The 18,773-nt window shown below is 40.3% G+C and overlaps 1 protein-coding gene across 1 annotated transcript in view; it reads right to left on the bottom strand.

Annotated features, from left to right (window-relative positions):
* The window catches only part of ALDH9A1 (aldehyde dehydrogenase 9 family member A1), a 36,541-nt gene that overhangs the window by 16,925 nt on the left and 843 nt on the right, over nt 1–18,773 (bottom strand). Inside the window, exons 2-6 of the mRNA XM_055112152.2 lie at nt 16,047–16,192; nt 3,793–3,922; nt 2,917–3,051; nt 1,313–1,509; nt 268–408 (exon numbers count right to left, since the gene is read on the bottom strand). Of these exons, the coding sequence (XP_054968127.2) occupies nt 268–408; nt 1,313–1,509; nt 2,917–3,051; nt 3,793–3,922; nt 16,047–16,192 (749 nt within the window). The remainder of the gene's footprint in view (nt 1–267; nt 409–1,312; nt 1,510–2,916; nt 3,052–3,792; nt 3,923–16,046; nt 16,193–18,773) is intronic.

Here is an 18,773-nt window from a genome sequence, read left to right as displayed (position 1 = left end):
GGGCCTTATGTCTACAATTTACTCTCAAGGTTCAGAAAAACTTAATATGCCTACGTATGTACAGGCAGATAAAGAAGATGATAAAGTAAATCTGTTAAAATGTTAATATTTGAGAAATCTGGTTCAAAGGTACATGGGAATTCTTTGTACTATTTGTGCAACTTTTCTGTAAGTCTGAAAGTATTGCAAAACAAAAAGCTTTAAAACACACTGTTGGATGAGGGGGTAGAGATTCCTTTTACACCTCTTCCAGGGACAGGTACATACCTGGCCTTGTGTGAGGAAGTTGGCCATCAGCGCCCCCTTCACAGCATTGTTCATATCACAGTCTGAGAAGATGATGAGTGGAGATTTGCCTCCAAGTTCCAAGGTAACAGGTTTGATTCCTTTAGCTGACATCTCCATGATCTTACAGAACAAGGACAAGGTATTCAGAACTTTAACACAAATTATATTGCATGCTAAGTCAACTAGACCCTGAACCTACAAAATCATCTTGAACTGTTTGTGACCTGTAGCCTTATTCTTGTCAATATCCTTTGCCTTTTGTCTATTAAAATATTCTATTCCAGAAAACTGAAGAGAATCCACAGAGTTGCACTGACATTAGAAGAGGGAGTTCATTTAAAAAATATTGTCTCAGCCTGGGCAACATAGCAAGACCCTATCTCTACAGAAAAATAAGAAACTTAGCCAGGCACAGTGGCACATGACTATAGTCTCAGCTTCTTAGGAGGCTGAAGCAGGAGGACTGCCTGAGCCCAGGAGTTCAAGGCTACAGTAAGCTGTGACTACACCACTATAATCCAGCCTGGGCAACAGGGTGAGACCCTGTCTCAAAAAAATAAAAATAAAAAATATTGTCAATTCACAGGATTGTCATAGCCAGAAATTCTTTTGTGTTATTGTTATTGTGTTTAAGGCTGACAGAGTTTAGAACACAAATTAATGTCAAAATAATGAATCTGAAATAGCCTGAGTAAAAATCCTTCCTTCTATACAAGAAATTAAGTCACTAAACAATACAAGTGGCAGCCCAGGCCCCTGTCCACTAAGACACATCCTCTCCTTAGGCTGGGGCTGCTAATTTCCGCCCCTACCTGGCCTAACACAAATCACCCCATGTGTACTCCCTTTCCCCCTTCATACTTTTACAGGAAACTTCACACCTCTGCCTAATAAAATCTTCTTCCCATTCCCAATTCAGGCTAGGTAAAATCAAAAGAGAAGCCTCCAAAATATACTCTGGGTAGGACCAGATTTGCCATGTCCAAATGCCATGTGTGTTGACCAATACTGGTTTTGTCCTCACCTTCATGCCAGTGGGCACACTTCCAGTGAAGGAGACTTTGGCCACATCGGGATGCTGACACAGAAACTGGCCTGTGGCAGCCCCTCCCTGCACCACATTGAAGAGCCCAGGAGGTACACCAGCCTCAGTGTAGATTTCAGCCAGTAGCAATGCAGAAACAGGTGTAAAGGGAGAAGGTTTAAAGACCATGGCATTACCTGCATAAACCCAAGACACAAACATAAAAAGACTTTCTAAGACCAGTGATCCCCTGAAAACAGGACTAGAGGACAATTCAAAAGTGATTCCAATTGTTTCCTCTTCCCCAACCAAATCCTACATCAAAAATGTTACTAATAACCATATTAGTTTGTTTTCATGCTGCTGATAAAGACATTCCTGAAACTGGGAACAGAAAGAGGCTTAATTGGATTTACAGTTCCACATGGCCAAGGAGGCCTCAGAATCATGGCGGGAGGTGAAAGTCACTTCTTACATTGGCGGCAGGAGAAAAATGAAGCAGCAGCAAAAGCGGAAACCCCTGATAAACCCATCAGATCTCATGAGACTTATTCACTATCAGGAGAATAGCATGAGAAAGACCAGCCCCCATGATTCAATTACCTCCCCCTGGGTCCCTCCCACAACACATGGGAATTCTGGGTGATACAATTCAAGTTGAGATTTGGGTGGGGACACAGCCAAACCATATCAATAAGTAAAGAACTCTTGTCCTTTTCATCTTGGTTTCTCTCATTAAACAGATCCCAAACCCTACAGTTGCCCAGTCTCACATTTGCATATCTAGGCCTTTTCACATATATTATCTCATTTAACACTTTCAACAGCAGTATGAAGTAGGTATCATTAGCTCCATTTTATAAAAGTTGACATTGAAGACCAGAATGGTTCACTTGATGAGAGTCCCCAAAGCTAGTGACTTAATTCTGGGCCTATTTTTCCTCTTTCACAGCTGTATCTCAAAGAGAAATAGGCTAAAACAAGAACATGCAATGGCAACAGGACAAAAGCTGCATTTCAATATAATGTCCTAACAGTAATGCTTTTTAACATTACAATTTTTTCTAAGATAAAATTAGTCTTCTTTCCTCAAAGATTCTTCTCTTTAAATACTGTAAGAAAACTATTTTATGTCAATCAGCCAAAGCTCCTCTTTGATAAGGAGCTTATCAAAGCCTTGCTTATCATTTCTCTTAAGACCCAAATGAAGAAAGGAGTTTATCTTCTGCTTCGTAAATGAAGTCAAACTCCTAAGTGCTAACTCCTACGTTAAAATTCTTGTCCAGAAAGGAAGAGAACTTATAAGTAGCACAAATCTAATTCAATTTAATAAGAAAAAAATTAAATTTCTTTTCATATACAAAATTAAATAAATAAAACCTGGGAATATCTAGACATGATTGTGTACAACCTAAACTATAAGCTCCTTGAGGGGCAAGACAGGGCAGGAACAAGCCATGTCCTCTGAGGCTTTGAATATCCCAGAGCAGGCCCCTTCCGATTTAAAGTGTGTGTTTATAGAGAGGTGAAGGGTAGAGAATGGGGAGAGAACGAACGAGAGAATGAACGAATGGCTCTCAAATGGAGGGATAATTCATTCTTACCACAGGCTAATGCTGGAGCCGACTTCCAAGAGGCAATCTGAAAGGGGTAGTTCCATGCTCCTATTCCCACACATACCCCAAGTGGTTCTCTTCTGGTATAACCAAAGGATCCACCTGGGAGCTGGATGTGTTCACCTATGGGGAAAACAGGAGTAAAGCAGGATGCAGGTCTGTGCTCCCCAGGATTTCACCAACATCTGTACCAGTCTGATTTGTACACCAGTCAACGCAGCCTCCCCACTTCTCCCAATACACCAGGCTCACCCTGTCTCCATTCTTCTATTTGTTCCAGGCATTCTTCCACTGGCTTCCACGTATTCTCTCCACATAGAGAACCCTGCCTATCCTTCTAACACATGTTCATCTAACTTGATTTAACAATTCTCTAAGAATTTACTGAGCCTCTATTAGATAGCTTAGAAGAAACAAAATGGAAATGAGAGGAACACTCAACAGCAGGGAAAGCATGTAAGTTCCCTGCAACCTTCCTAGGCCCTACCAACCTTCCAATATCAATTGTTGAAAACTTTATACACTGTCAAAAAAAAAAGTTTGCTAAATAGATAAAACTGGTAAATATGACAAACTGATTCTTGTGAAAACTGGTTTTTCAGCAATTTGGTCTAAAGCTCAGGTATCATGCTAGGTGCTTTACATGCACTATCTCATTTAATCCTTAACCCAAGAAGGTAGGAATTATCATCTCCAGTTTAGATTAGGAAAGATAAAGTAATTCCCAGGCCACCCAGGTAGAAAGTGACAAACCCAAGACTTTCACCCAGGTTTGTCTTAATTCCAAAATCTTTGCCCTTCACCACTAGGCCCTGCTCTTCTGCCTCATTATCAGCTGGTCACAGACACCAGGTGAGGACTTACCAGCCATGGATGCAGCCAAGCCCGCATAATACTCCAGGCACTGCCAGGAAATGTCGATGTCCAAGCGGGCCTCAAAGATGGACTTGCCATTGTTGATGCACTCCATAGTAGCAATTTCATCCTCCCGTTCCTTTGGGTAAAGCAGAGGACTAGATTTAAGACATATTCCAATATGTCTTGATGTAATTAATGCTTAAATAGAATACACTGCTCAATTTTTAAAACTAGAAATAGCTTTCACTTTAAATGAAAAGAAATGGCAGTGTTACATTTAGAAGAGAGATAAAGGCTTATAGCTGAACAGCAGCCCTGTTCTTCCCTTGTTAATTAATCGACAAAGATTTAAGACCACTACTTTATTTCAAGATCAGTTAGTAAAAGAAGGGGCAAGACCGGGCAGGAATGAACCCATGCCCTCCGAAGCTCTGAAAGTCACAGGGCAGGCCCATTCTGATTTGAAGTGTATATTTATTGAAGAGGTGAGGGGTAGAGAATGGAGAGAAAATGGATGGCTCACAAGTGGAAGAATAATTCATTTTGGAAAATGAATGTAATACGTACATGTATGTAAATATGTATGTTTGCTCATATATGCTAAGAGAAAACAGTTCTTAGGGAAATTATACAAAATATTCTAACACACATTTGCATTTAAGAGGTTGTAATATGCATCACTTTAAGTCACCCAAAGAATTGCAGCATATTCTCTTCTAATATTTTCTAATACTTAGCATTCAATCAATACTATTTTCAAATACTGTTTCTAGTTCTGGGCTCCACAACTTACTAAGGATAAAGAAATTCAATAGATGGTCCAGTGATGAGCTTAAAGGTTTAGGAAATTAGACCTAAGAAAGAAAGCTAAATAATGCCTTTCTTTGGTCTAAAGAACATAAAAGAATTGAATATGTAAGAAGTAGGCAGTTGCTATTATGGGTCCAATTTAAAATAAATAATAGGGTGACTATCAGAACATACATAAAAGATTAAGCAACTGACAAGAAGGAACATTCTGTTTATAAAACTGATAAGCAGTAAGGCTGGCCAGAAGCAAAATGGAGTGCAACAGAAACTAACTCAAGCATCTATCCACAGTACAAAGCTCAGAAAAGATGAAAGTAGGAATATGAAAACCAATATGAAATACAAGAAAGGACAGTTGGATAGTGAGATTTGGACATGCTGTATTTCTTATAAAGGCCAGAGGTATAAAGTGCTTTGACTCATTCATTCTACATTCATTACTAGGGAAAAGAGTATCAGTCCTGTCTATCCCTTTAAGAGCTTACTTCTAAAAGGGCAAGTCAGCACATTTTAAATCAATATTGCAATTTTTGAACAGACATTTTCCTTCAGAAAGGATAATCTGTTCACATTCAAACCTGGTCTAAATTAAACTCCCTTTTAAACCAACAATTTACCTTCTCCCTTCCTGATTCTACACTCAACAAAACAACCTTTTGACAATTAACTTGTTTCCCAGTATGCTGACCCTAGAAAGAGGGTACCCTAAGAGGACAACATACATCAATTCTTACGCCAAGCATCAATTATTCCCCATTCTTAAGTTTGTTGAGTATAATTAACACAAAATAGTTTTCCAAAGGTATAATCAACCATAAGTAGCTTAAATTTTGTTTCTTGAATTCAAGAGGAAACTAGGCCCTAGAGAGGCTAGTGCATTAATCGGTTGAATAAAGTGATGAATCAGTACAGAACATTTCAAATACAGGGAAGAGATATTACACTGGCAATAGTGAAACACGGTTCTGCTTACACTTTAGTGTAAGAGTGAACAAATAGGAAGTAATCTGTGATTCTATCGCTGCTAAGCCCTGGAACATTTACTAAGAGAATAGAAACTTTTACTCTGGAGATTTTTTTCTCTTTTAAAATAATGGATAGGCAAGTGGTTTTGGGGGCTGTTTTGGGGTTTCAACTCTCAGAGAAAATTCAGTTAACTAGATGGCCTTGGGAAATTTTTTCTGTGTTATTCTATTATTCTCCATCCTTACAAAAAAAAAGTTATCTACTAAAGAGCATTAGGAGATCTTCTGATATAGTACGTAAAGATCATCAAAGATGTCTCTGACAAAAATTTCTGCCTGCTACTATTGCAAGAATAACCATAAGATAAAATTGTTCACCATAACAACATACTGCTACAAGTATTTCTTAGGAAATACATGTGTTGTTCCCAACCCTGTTCCTCCTCTAAATCACCCTGCTTTACAATATGACTTGACCAGGTGTTCACTGGGATGAAAGATTAGAAGCCAAGGGTAGGTCCCCCACTTCTCCCTTTCACTTCGAACCCCTCAGCAGGCCTTAATGTCTAGCTTTGAAGCCCAACAGACTAGCTCTTATACTTACTAGTTATATGATATATGACAAGCTATTTAACCTTTTTGAGCATTTTCTCATTTCTCAAATAGGTAAAATAGCTATATACATCTCAAGATGCTTTTGATAATACAATTATGTACAACAATCACCTTGCCCAGAAGGAAAAAATGGAGGGAGGGAGGGATAAATTACAGTACAGACCACTAAATGCTAAACATGTAAGCACAAGAGGCAAGAAAAACAAAAGAATAGCACCAAACTCAGCGTCATGGCATTGTAAAAGCATGAGGTGTGACCGTATACACATGGTAAAGGAGGAAGGACCAGTAGTGCAGGAGAGCTGGGTCTTATGGTGTGTGAAGAGAAAAGACGAGGCTGGAGAAACAGGGCCTGAGGGCCATGTTAAGGAGGGGGACCATGGCCAGTTTTACCCAGGGATGTACCATGATCAAATGTGCTTCTGTAGGAGGACCACTCTGGTGGCACGACAAACCAACCTGGGCCAGGGCTGGAGGCAAGAAGATAACCTACATACACAATCTCTTCTTTATTTAGATAGTTTTGTCATCGTTTTAAGTAACATTCTCCCTCCCCTTTTAATCCAAATGATAGCTACTTCACAAGGGGTCTCCAACTGAAAAATGACTGGGTCTCACAGATAAGATCTATACAATCTGGTAAAAGTACCAAAGGATTCAAAGTAAAAATGAGAAAATATGGAAAAAAATGTTCATTTCCACTAGGAATCAATGAGCTTCTAGCCAAGATGGATTAACAGGGACCAGATTCACTCTCCCACCTTAAACAACTAAAAACACCAGATAAAATACATGAACCATTTTCAGACATCAGACATTAAGCAACTCAAGGCAGTGGTCCCTGGAGGAGGGAACCAATGAGGTGAGCCCTACAATTGCTGGAGTCTACTGCCTAGAGAAAGTTTTCAGGCCACAGAGCAGGGAGGAGGAAGCTAGGTGGCGCCCAGCACACACATGAGTTGAGAAGATAGGGTGGGAGTTTAGGGAACTTTGAGTGGCTACAGTTCTTCAAGACTGAGTGTGGAAGGGAAAAGAGCTGCACAGATAGAGAACCCCAGAAATCTGCAGATTCCCCTTTGAGTACCAGTGTGAGAAAACTACCCAAGACTGGGAAAAGGACTACCCAAGAAGAAAAGGTTTAAAAAAAAAAAAAAAAAAAGCCCCAGAACTCACACAGGGCCAGGTATAGTTCATGTTCCCACCAGCCATGGTGAGAAAACCTCATTAACACCCAGATCACAGGGTTAAGCAGTCAGAAGGGTATTGAATAACATGGCGAAATTTGCTGATCTAAAAGCAAATCTTCCAAGGATCCAAGTAACTTCACTGTGTCCCAGAACAAAGCTTAAGAATATTTTTTAAAGTACAAGACTATCCAGCACCCAGCAATATAATATGCCCTAGTGATTCACTAGAGATCATATGTCTAGTGATCAAAAACTACCAGGCATGCAAAAAGTAGAAAACCGCAACATTTAACCAGGAAGCGAAACTAACCAATAAAAACACATTCAGAAATAACACAACAGAACTAGTAGACAAGAACACTAAGTTATGATAGCTATACTCCGTATGTTCAAGAAGGCACAGAAAAACATAAGCATGTTAAGGAGAGCCACATAACACATATATAAAAGACCCAAATTAATCTAGAGATGAAAATACACTAGATGAGATTAACAGCAGATAAAACACTATAGAAGACCGATGAACTTGAGTCATAACAATAGAAATTACCTGAAAACAAAACACACACACACAGGGGGTGGGAGGGAAGGCTCAGAAGGAGAAAAAAACCCATAAACACACCCAAAAACTGGAAAATGAACTGAGCATCAGTGACGTGGGATAGCTTCAGGCAGCCCAATATATGTGTAATTGGAGGCCCTGAAGGAGAAGTGATGGAAGAGGGGGCAAAAAAAAAAAACTAAAGAAATCATGGCCAAATTTTTTTTCCAAATGAAACAAATTTACAGATCTAAGAAGATCAATAAACCTCAGGAAAAATACATATGAAGAAAACTGCACCAAAAGACATTATAATCAAATTGCTTAAAACCAGTGATAAGGAGAAAAATCTTAAAACAGCCAGGGGCGGGGGTAGAGGGAGTACATTACATACAAAGATACAAAAATAAAAATGACAGTAAATTTCTCTTCTGAAACAATACAAATCAGAAGACAGTGGAGCAACATCTTTAAAGTACTGAAAGAAAAAACTACCTACAATTCATTCAAAAATTGATGCAAAAAAAAGACTTTTTTAGACATACAGAATCTGAAAGAGTACCAACAGACCTGCACTATAAGAAATGCTAGGCTGGCAGGGTGCAGTGGCTCACACCTGTAATCCCAGCACTTTGGGAAGCCGAGGTGGGCGGATCACTGGAGGTCAGCAGTTTGAGACCAGCCTGGCCAACAAGGTGAAACCCCATCTCTACTAAAAATATAAAAATTAGCCGGGCATGGTGGCACACATCTGTAATCCCAGCTACTCGGGAGGCTGAGGCAGGAGAATCACTTGAACCCGGGAGGCAGAGGTTGCAGTGAGCCGAGATCATGCCACTGTACTCCAGCCTGGGTGACAGAGAGAGACTCCATCTCAAAAAAAAAAAAGAGAAAGAAAAGAAAAGAAAAGAAATTAATTAATTCTAGGCTGGGTACAGTGGCACACAAGTACAGTCCCAGCACTTTGGGAAGCTGAGGCAGGAGGATGACTTGAGCCCAGGAGATCAAGACCATCCTGGGCAACATGAATAAACCCGCTCTCTACAAAAAATACAAAAATTAGCCAAGTGTGGTGACATGAGTCTGTAGTCCCAGCTACTCAGGATGCTGAGGTGGGAGGATCGTTTGAGCCCAGAAGGTCAACGCCACAGTGAGCTATGATTCCACTACTGTGCTTCAGCTGGGGAGACAGAGCAAGACCTTGTCTCAAAAAACAAAACAAAACAGAAAAGAAATGCTGAAGAAATTCCTTCTAGCAGAAGAAAAAAATGACAGCAGACAGATATCTGGGTCTACACAAATGACTTATGAGAACCAGAAATGGTAAATATGTGGACAAATGTGAAATATTTTACCTTATTCTTAAAATATTTTAAAAAATAATTGTTTACAGCAATAATTTTTTTTAAATTCCAGCCTGGGAAACATGGCGTAACCCTATCTCTACAAAAAATACAAACAAAAATTAGCCAGGTATGGTGGTGCACACCTACGGGACGCTGAGGCAAGAGGATCCCTTGAGCCCAGGAGGTTGAGGCTGCAGTGTGCCACTGCACTCCAGCCTGGGTGACAGAGCAAGACCCTGTCAAAAAAGAACAAAGAACTGCAGATCTTGATTAACTAGAAAAATCACTTAAAAGAAAACTGAGGGCTAATATGATTGTAGGTGTGGTCACAGAGTGGGATCTATTCAGTTATGGAATAAATTGGGGTGAAGGCAGGTCCAGAGCACGATCATCAGACAAGTGTTTTTGATTAATAAACACTTAATAATAAGCAGTGGGTTTTTGATTAATAAAACACCACACGGGTATCAAAGGAAAAGTAAAGGGGAGGGTAAAGTAAAAAGAAATGAAATTTAGTATCAGACAACAGATTTCAGAGCAAAAAATATTATTAGATATTACCCAGGATCAATAAAAGTCATTTCCTAACAATAAAGGAGCCAATTCTTAACAGCCCTACAATGCTGCTCATTCACAGGAAAAAAAAATGGGCAAATGAAAATAATAAATTATCTGCTTTGAGTTATCTTTGGTTTATCAAATTAAAAACAAATTTTTAATAACGGGGAAAATACTTCGTTGGGAGAAAATTCTATATGAATATTTTGATATTTCTGCATGGTCAGGGCTTTCCAAGCAAAGGACACTGACGAGTTGATTGAATAGCAAAGGCCTTGAAAGGCAGAGACAGTATCTCCCTAAAGATAAAGAAATCTGGAGAAATTTAGAAATGTAAACCTCTTTACTTCCTGTTCCTGAAACATGTGCTTATACTCCAGGATAATAAACTTAGTGATACCTTCCCTCTCAACCCTGGAGATTTGCTTAATAAGTAATCTCAATCTCTCTCACTCTCTCCCCAGAGAAGAGGATGGGCAGATGTGCCAGTAGTTTCTATTTAAACGAATCTCAGAAGTTTAGGGTTCTTCTCCTTTGGTGCAACTTCCTGCATGCACAGGGATCTCACCTGGTTCTCATCCCATCCCCTCACTCACCATGGTGACCGGTGCTTTGAAAACAAAAAAACTAGGCCGGATGCAGTGGCTCATGCCTGTAATCCCAGCACTTTGGAAGGCCAAGGCAGGCGGATCACCTAAGGTCAGGAGTTCGAGACGAGCCTGGCCAACATGGGGAAACTCTGTCTCTACTAAAAATACAAAAAATAGCCAGGTGTGGTGTCATGTGCCTGTAATCCCAGCTATTCAGGAGTCTGAGGCAGGAGAATCACTTGAACCCAGGAGGTAGAGGTTGCAGTGAGCCATGATTGTGCCATTGCACTCCAGCCTGGGTGACAGAGTGAGACTCCATCACACAAAAAAAATAATAATAAATAAACAGAAACTAGTGCTAAGGTATTGCTATGGCTGCTGCATTTTGCTGTAATAAACCATCCTTCTCTGTGATCCAAAAAGCCTCATGTCTCTTGCCAGAATATATATGTATAAAATATACATATATTACACATAATTGTGTAATTTACAACTATAATATAGAATATATGTATATTATATAGATTATATATTATTCTATGTGTATAACAGCTTATATGTGTATAATTATGTATATGTATATTATATGTGTTTTATATGTATATGTATGTAATATATACACATATACACACACACTTTTGAAAGCAGGGAAACTCTCAGACCCGTCACAGTTTCTGACGTAACATACTTATGACAAAAAGTCACCACAGACCTACCACTCAGCTATCCATGATTCTTATTTTGATGTATTCTCTTCTGAATTTTCTTTCTATAATGAACATCTGGTACTTCTGATCTTTAAGACTATAAAAAGTTTAACTGTCAGAGTCCAGAATCAAGAGGGCCGAATAGGAGCAGCTCCGATCTGCATCTCCCAGCGTGATCAATGCAGAAGACGGTGATTTCTGCATTTCCAACAGAGGTACCGGGTTCATCTCATTAGGACTGGTTCACCCGGGAAGCACAAGGAGTCAGGGAATTCCCTTTCCTAGCCAAGGGAAGCCGTGACAGATGGTACCTGGAAAATCGGGACACTCCCACCCTAATACTGCGCTTTTCCAACAGTCTTAGCAAACGGTACACCAGGAGATTATATCCTGCGGCTGGCTCGGCGGGTCCCACACCCATGGAGCCTTGCTCACTGCTATAACAGCAGTCCAAGATGGAACTGCGAAGGTGGCAGCAAAGCTGGGGGAGGGGCGTCTGCCATTCCTGAGGCTTGACTAGGTAAACAAAGCAGCCAGGAAGCTCGAACCGAGTGGAGCCCACCACAGCTCAAGGAGGCCTGCCTGCCTCTGTAAACTGCACCTCTGGCAGTAGGGCATAGCTGAACAAAAGGCAGCAGAAACTTCTGCAGACTTAAACATCCCTGTCTGACAGCTTTGAAAAGAGTAGTGGTTCTTCCAGCATGGAGTTTGAGATCTGAGAATGGACAGACTGCCTCCTCAAGTGGGTCCCTGACCCCCAAGTAGCCTAACTGGGAGATACCTCCCAGTCGAGGCCGACTGACACCTCATACAGGTGGGTGCCCTTCTGGGACGAAGCTTCTAGAGGAAGGATCAGGCAGCAACATTTGCTGTTCTGCAATATTTGCTGTTCTACAGCCTCCGCTGGTGATACCCAGGCAAACAGGGTCTGGAGTGGACCTCCAGCAAACTCCAACAGACCTGCAGCTGAGGGTCCTGACTATTAGAAGGAAAACTAACAGAAAGGAATAGCATCAACATCAACAAAAAGGACATCCACACCAAAACTCCATATGTAGGTCAGCATCATCAAAAACCAAAGGTAGATAAAACCACAAAGATGGGGAGAAACCAGAACAGAAAAGCTGAAAATTCTCAAAACCAGAGTGCCTCTTCTCCAAAGGATTGCAGCTCCTCACCAGCAATGGAACAAAGCTGGATGGAGAATGACTTTGACAAGTGACAGAAGTAAGCTTCAGAAGATCGGTAATAACAAACTTCTCTGAGGTAAAGGATGATGTTTGAACCCATCACAAAGAAGCTAAAAACCTTGAATTCTACCAAAGGTATAAAGATGAGCTGGTACTATTCCTTCTGAAACTATTCCAATCATTAGAAAAAGAGGGAACCTCCCTAACTCATTTTATGAGGCCAGCATCATCCTGATACCAAAGCCTGGCAGAGACATAACAAAAAAAGAGAATTTTAGACCAATATCCCTGATGAACATCGATGCAAAAATCCTCAATAAAATACTGGCAAACAGAATCCAGTAGCACATCAAAAAGCTTATCCACCATGATCAAGTTGGCTTCATCCCTGGGATGCAAGGCTGGTTCAACATACACAAATCAATAAACGTAATCCATCATATAAACAGAACCAAAGACAAAAACCACGACTATCTCAACAGATGCAGAAAAGCCCTTCGACAAATTTCAACAGTCCTTCATGCTAAAAACTCTCAATACACTAGGTATTGATGGGACGTATCTCAAAATAATAAGAGCTATTTATGACAAACCCACAGCCAATATCATACTGAATGGGCAAAAACTGGAAGCATTCCCTTTGAAAACTGGCACAAGACATGAATGCCCTCTCTCACCACTCCTATTCAACATAGTGTTGGAAGTTCTGGCCAAGGCAATCAGGCAGGAGAAAGAAATAAAGGGTATTCAATTAGGAGGAAGTCAAATTGTCCCTGTTTGCAGATGACATGATTGTATATTTAGAAAACCCCATTGTCTCAGCCCAAAATCTCCTTAAGCTGATAAGCAACTTCAGCAAAGTCTCAAGATACAAAATCAATGTGCAAAAATCACAAGCATTCCTATACACCAATAACAGACAAACACAGAGCCAAATCATGAGTGAACTCCCATTCACAATTGCTTCAAAGAGAATAAAATACCCAGGAATCCAACTTACAAGGGATGTGAAGGACCTCTTTAAGGAGAACTACAAACCACTGCTCAACAAAATAAAAGAGGACACAAACAAATGAAAGAACATTCCATGCTCATGGATAGGAATAATCAATATCGCAAAAATGGCCATACTGCCCAAGGTAATTTATAGATTTAATGCCATCCCCATCAAGCTACCAATGACTTTCTTCACAGAATTGGAAAAAACTACTTTAAAGTTCATATGCAACCAAAAAAGAGCCCGCATTGCCAAGACAATCCTAAGCCAAAAGAACACAGCTGGAGGCATCATGCTACCTGACTTCAAACTATACTACAAGGCTACAGTAACCAAAACAGCATGGTACTGGTACCAAAACAGAGATATAGAACAATGGAACAGAATGGAGCCCTCAGAAATAATACCACACATCTACAACCATCTGATCTTTGACAAACCTGACAAAAACAAGAAATGAGGAAAGGATTCCCTATTTAATAAATGGTGCTGGGAAAACTGGCTAGCCATATGTAGAAAGCTGAAACTGGATCCCTTCCTTACACCTTATACAAAAATTAATTCAAGATGGATTAAAGACTTAAATGTTAGACCTAAAACCATAAAAACCCTAGAAGAAAACCTAGGCAATACCATTCAGGACACAGGCATGGGCAAGGACTTCATGACTAAAACACCAAAAGCAATGGCAACAAAAGCCAAAATAGACAAATGGGATCTAAGTAAACTAAAGAGCTTCTGCACAGCAAAAGAAACTACCGTCAGAGTGAATAGGCAACCTACAGAATGGGAGAAAATTTTTGTAATCTACCCATCTGACAGAGGGTTAATATCCAGAATCTACAATGAACTTAAACAAATTTACAAGAAAAAACAAACAACCCCATCAACAAGTGGGCAAAAGATATGAACAGACACTTCTCAAAAGAAGACATTTATGCAGCCAAAAGACACATGAAAAAATGCTCATCATCACTGGCCATCAGAGAAATGCAAATCAAACCCACAATGAGATACCATCTCACACCAGTTAGAATGGCGATCATTAAAAAGTCAGGAAACAACAGGTGCTGGAGATGATGTGGAGAAACAGGAACACTTTTACACTGTTGGTGGGACTGTAAACTAGTTCAACCATTGTGGAAGACAGTGTGTGATTCCTCAAATATCTAGAACTAGAAATACCATTTGACCCAGCCATCCCATTACTGGGTATATACTCAAAGGATTATAAATCATGCTACTATAAAGACACATGCACACGTATGTTTATTGCAGCACTATTCACAATAGTAAAGACTTGGAACCAACCCAAATGCCCATCAATGATAGACTGGATTAAGAAAATGTGGCACATATATACCATGGAATACTATGCAGCCATTAAAAAGGATGAGTTCATGTCCTTTGCAGGGACAGAACTCAGATGAACCATCATTCTGAGCAAACTATCACAAGGACAGAAAACCAAACGCTGCATGTTCTCATTCATAGGTGGGAATTGAACAATGAGATCACTTGGACACAGGGTGGGGAACATCACACACCAGGGCCGTAGGGGGTGGGGGGCTGGGGGAGGGATAGCATTAGGAGAAATACCTAATGTAAATGGTGAGTTGATGGGTGCAGCAAACCAACATAGCACTTGTATACCTATGTATCAAACCTGCACATTGTGTACATGTACCCTAGAACTTAAGTATAAAAACAAAACAAACAAAAAAAAAAGAGGCAGGATTATCACTTGTTCCTTGCAGCTCTGGACTCCCAGGAAGAGGCAGCCTGGTCAGATTCTGGGACACAAAAGAAACCTTTTGTTTCCGTCAAGTTTCAAACAGAGGACCTTCCGTGTGTTAGGCCAGCGTGGTAACTACTACACCACAGAAACCCTTTGCATTGCAGGCTTTTTATGTTTTGCGATGAGTATTAAATACTTGTTTTTACAATTTTTTTAATTGACAAATAAAAATTGTATATATTTATGATGTAAAAAAAAAAGTTTAACTCTCTTTTTTTTAAAGGGAACATCTACAAATCTATGAAATCTTCCCAATTAAAGTAAAGATACTTAAAACCCTATCTGAAAACAAATCGGAAAAAGAAAGGTAGACTTGAGAATCATCAAAATAAAGAATAAAAAGGAAACAAGTAAACAACATGGTTTAAAAAGAAAGGAAGGCTGGGCACAGTGGCTCACGCCTGTAATCCCAGCATTTTGTGAGGCCGATGTGGGTGGATCACTTGAGGTCAGGAGTTCAAGACCAGCCTGGCCAACATGGTGAAATCCATCTCTACGAAAAATACAAAAATTAGCCAGGCACGGTGGCACACACCTGTAGTCCCAGCTACTTGGGAAGCTGAGGCAGGAGAATTGCTTGAGCCTGGGAGGCGAAGGTTGCAGTGAGCCGAGATCACTCCACTGCACTCCAGCCTGGGCGACAGAGCAAGATTCCGTCTCAAAAAATAAAAATAAATAATAAAAAAAGGACGATGAGCTATAAAGAGTGCATCATAATTCAAAACAAAGCTTTACAAACATGAAAACCTGCCAAAGGAGATGTCCAAGAGCCAACATCCAGATGGGAAGTATTGAACAAAAACTTGTTTTATATACTAAGGTAAGCATGTGGAAATGTTTTTCCATTTTATAAAAACGTTATGGCCTAATGCTGCATCAAAGTCGAACTGCAAACATCACAAAGAACCCTCAGAGCAATGTCTGAGTTTTCTGGAAGGGAATAAATTGGAACATACCCTTATTATCCTGGCAGCCTCCAAAAGGATTCGGCAACGCTCCATGCCAGATTTTTGACTCCATATTTTAAAAGCAGCCTTTGCATTTTGAACAGCCAAATTTACTTCCTTTTCTCCTGAACATGTGAAAGTAGCTATCACTCGGCCTATAAAGAGCGGAAACATCAGTTTTAACTCAAATTGTTGCCACATATTTAAATAAAATATTATCTATCAATATTCTTTTAGTAGTATTCCCTTTTTTTTTTTTTTTTTTTTTTGAGATGGAGTCTTGCTCTGTCACCCAGGCTGGAGTGCAGTGGCGCGATCTCGGCTCACTGCAACCTCTGCCTCCTGAGTTCAAGCGATTCCCCTGCCTCAGCCTCCTGAGTAGCTGGGACTACCAGTGCACGCCACTACGCCCAGCTAATTTTTTGTATTTTTTAGTAGAGACCGGGTTTCACCATGTTGACCAGGATGGTCTTGATCTCCTGACCTTGTGACCCGCCCGCCTCAGCCTCCCGAAGTGCCGGAATTACAGGCGTGAGCTACCGTAACTTCTTGTTTTTAAGTATGGTTTGATTTAGTGACCATCTCTATACTAGCAGGTTTTTTTGTTTTTTTTTTTTGTTTTTTAAGACGGAGTCTCGCTCTTGTTGCTCAGGCTGGAGTGCAATGGCACGATCTTGGCTCACTGCAACTTTCGCCTCCTGGGTTCCAGCAATTCTCCTGCCTCAGCCTCCCGAGTAGCTGGGATTACAGGCGCCTGCCACCACACACAGCTAATTTTTGTATTTTTAGTAGAGACGGGATTTCATCATGTTGGCCAGGCTGGTCTTACATTCCTGACCTCACGTGATTCACCAACCTCTGCCTCCCCAAGTGCTGGGATTACAGCCACGAGCCACCACACCCGGCCTAGCAGTTCTTAACTGTATTTTGCGGTCATTGACATTAGGAGTCTGATAAAAGTTGCAGACCTCTCTGCAGAAAAATGTACTTAAACATATAACAGAATTACAGGAATGTCATGTCCCCTGCCCTAAACTCATCAAGGATTTAGGGTTAAGAACCCCTGCCCTCTACTATTTTACAGTTGAGTTTACTAACATTAACTTCTGATTAAGTTTTGCAACAATCCTAAACATTATCTCAGAATCTCAGGGGTCTTGTAAAATGAAAGTCAAAAGTAATCAGTCTACTGGGTTATAAACTCTGACTGTAAATCCCTTGTCTATATTCTATGTAGGTTATATCATACTACTTGATACTTGATAAATATAGTTAATAAGCAGTAATATCAGGATAAGGCAACCCTAAAGGAACATTTTTTTTTCTCAAAAATTCCAAGATTTCCTTTTCTTATTCCACCTTTATTCCCTCTCCCTATTCTGGTGCAAATTATGAAACAATCAGTTTTTCTAGGCCCATAGCCCAAGGACTGTACTGCCTCTACCAACAAGAATTCTTTAAGTTTGCCAACTCAGCATATCCTCTTCACAAGAACTCCTGGGACTCTTTCCAGGGAGATTTCACAAATCTGCAATTTCTGTTACAAACTTGAATAGCCAGCTGGTAAAGGCGGTGGCTGAGGATCACACGCACTGTAGGCAATTAAAGCAAAGAGCAATTTTTCTTTCTTTTGTATCAGGATTAGGTCGGGGTAGAGAAGCTGTTTCCTCCTATATAAAGAAGAGATGTGATAATGCCTTCTGGCTCTGCCAAGTCACTGCTCTGTGGTTTAGTGTGGATGGTCAAATACTAAATTCTCCAGTCCCCTGCAAATCAGTTTTATTGCTCTGGCTACATTTTACACAAAATATTTACATTTTTCTCCCCACATATATTCCATAAAACCCAGCAAAATAAACACAACACAAAACCAAAACAAAAAGCCCCTTCTTCCTTATCTCTGTGACCTTCAGAGTTCCCAGAGTAAATCCAGTGCCTAGCACAGTGCTTAGCACACATTAAGCATTGGATTAAAAAGTTTTATTTCAGCAAGATGAATAAGTTGTGGAGAGCTCATGTAGACCATGGTGACTATGGTTACCAATACTGCATCATATACTTGAAATTTGCTAAAAGAATAGATCTGAAATATTTCACTATCCAAAAAAAGCCATTAACTATGCAGAAGCAATGGATAATTAGATTGACCGTGGTAATCATTTTGCAAGGTATACATACATTACAACACGTTTTACACCTTAAGTATATACAATTTTTATTTGTTAATTATACTTCAATAAAGCTGGGGAAGAAAGTACTGAATAAAGGTGGGGTTTTTTCCTTTCCCAATTCTGATTAATGTGCAGAAATATTTTAATATTAGAATGTGGAGGCAAAGTCCTCATTCGTAGTCATTAGAAACCATCTGTGAGCGCTCCTTCATTCCCAGCACAAATCATTATCTTCCCCACAACCCCGCCCCGTTCTTTTAGAATACCTCTCCTGTGCACACATTTGAAGACAATAATACATCAGTCCTGGTTTTAAAAGGGGGAACAGTTGGCTGGGCTTGGTGGCTCACGGCTGTAATCCCAGCACTTTGGGAGGCTGAGGCGGGAGGATCACCTAAGCTCAGGAGTTCGAGACCAGCCTGAGTAACATGCTGAAAACCCGTCTCTACTAAAAATACAAAAATTAGCCGGACGTGGTGGTGGGAGCCTGTAATCCCAGCTACCAGGGAGGCTGAGGCGGGAGAAGCACTTGAGCCCGTAAGGTAGAGAGCGCAGTGAGCTCTGA

This window comes from Pan paniscus, chromosome 1 (assembly GCF_029289425.2).
Source record: "Pan paniscus chromosome 1, NHGRI_mPanPan1-v2.0_pri, whole genome shotgun sequence".
Lineage (NCBI taxonomy): Eukaryota > Metazoa > Chordata > Mammalia > Primates > Hominidae > Pan > Pan paniscus.
The sequence above is the reverse complement of the archived record's forward strand: the minus strand, read 5'-3'. Positions and strand labels throughout refer to the sequence as shown.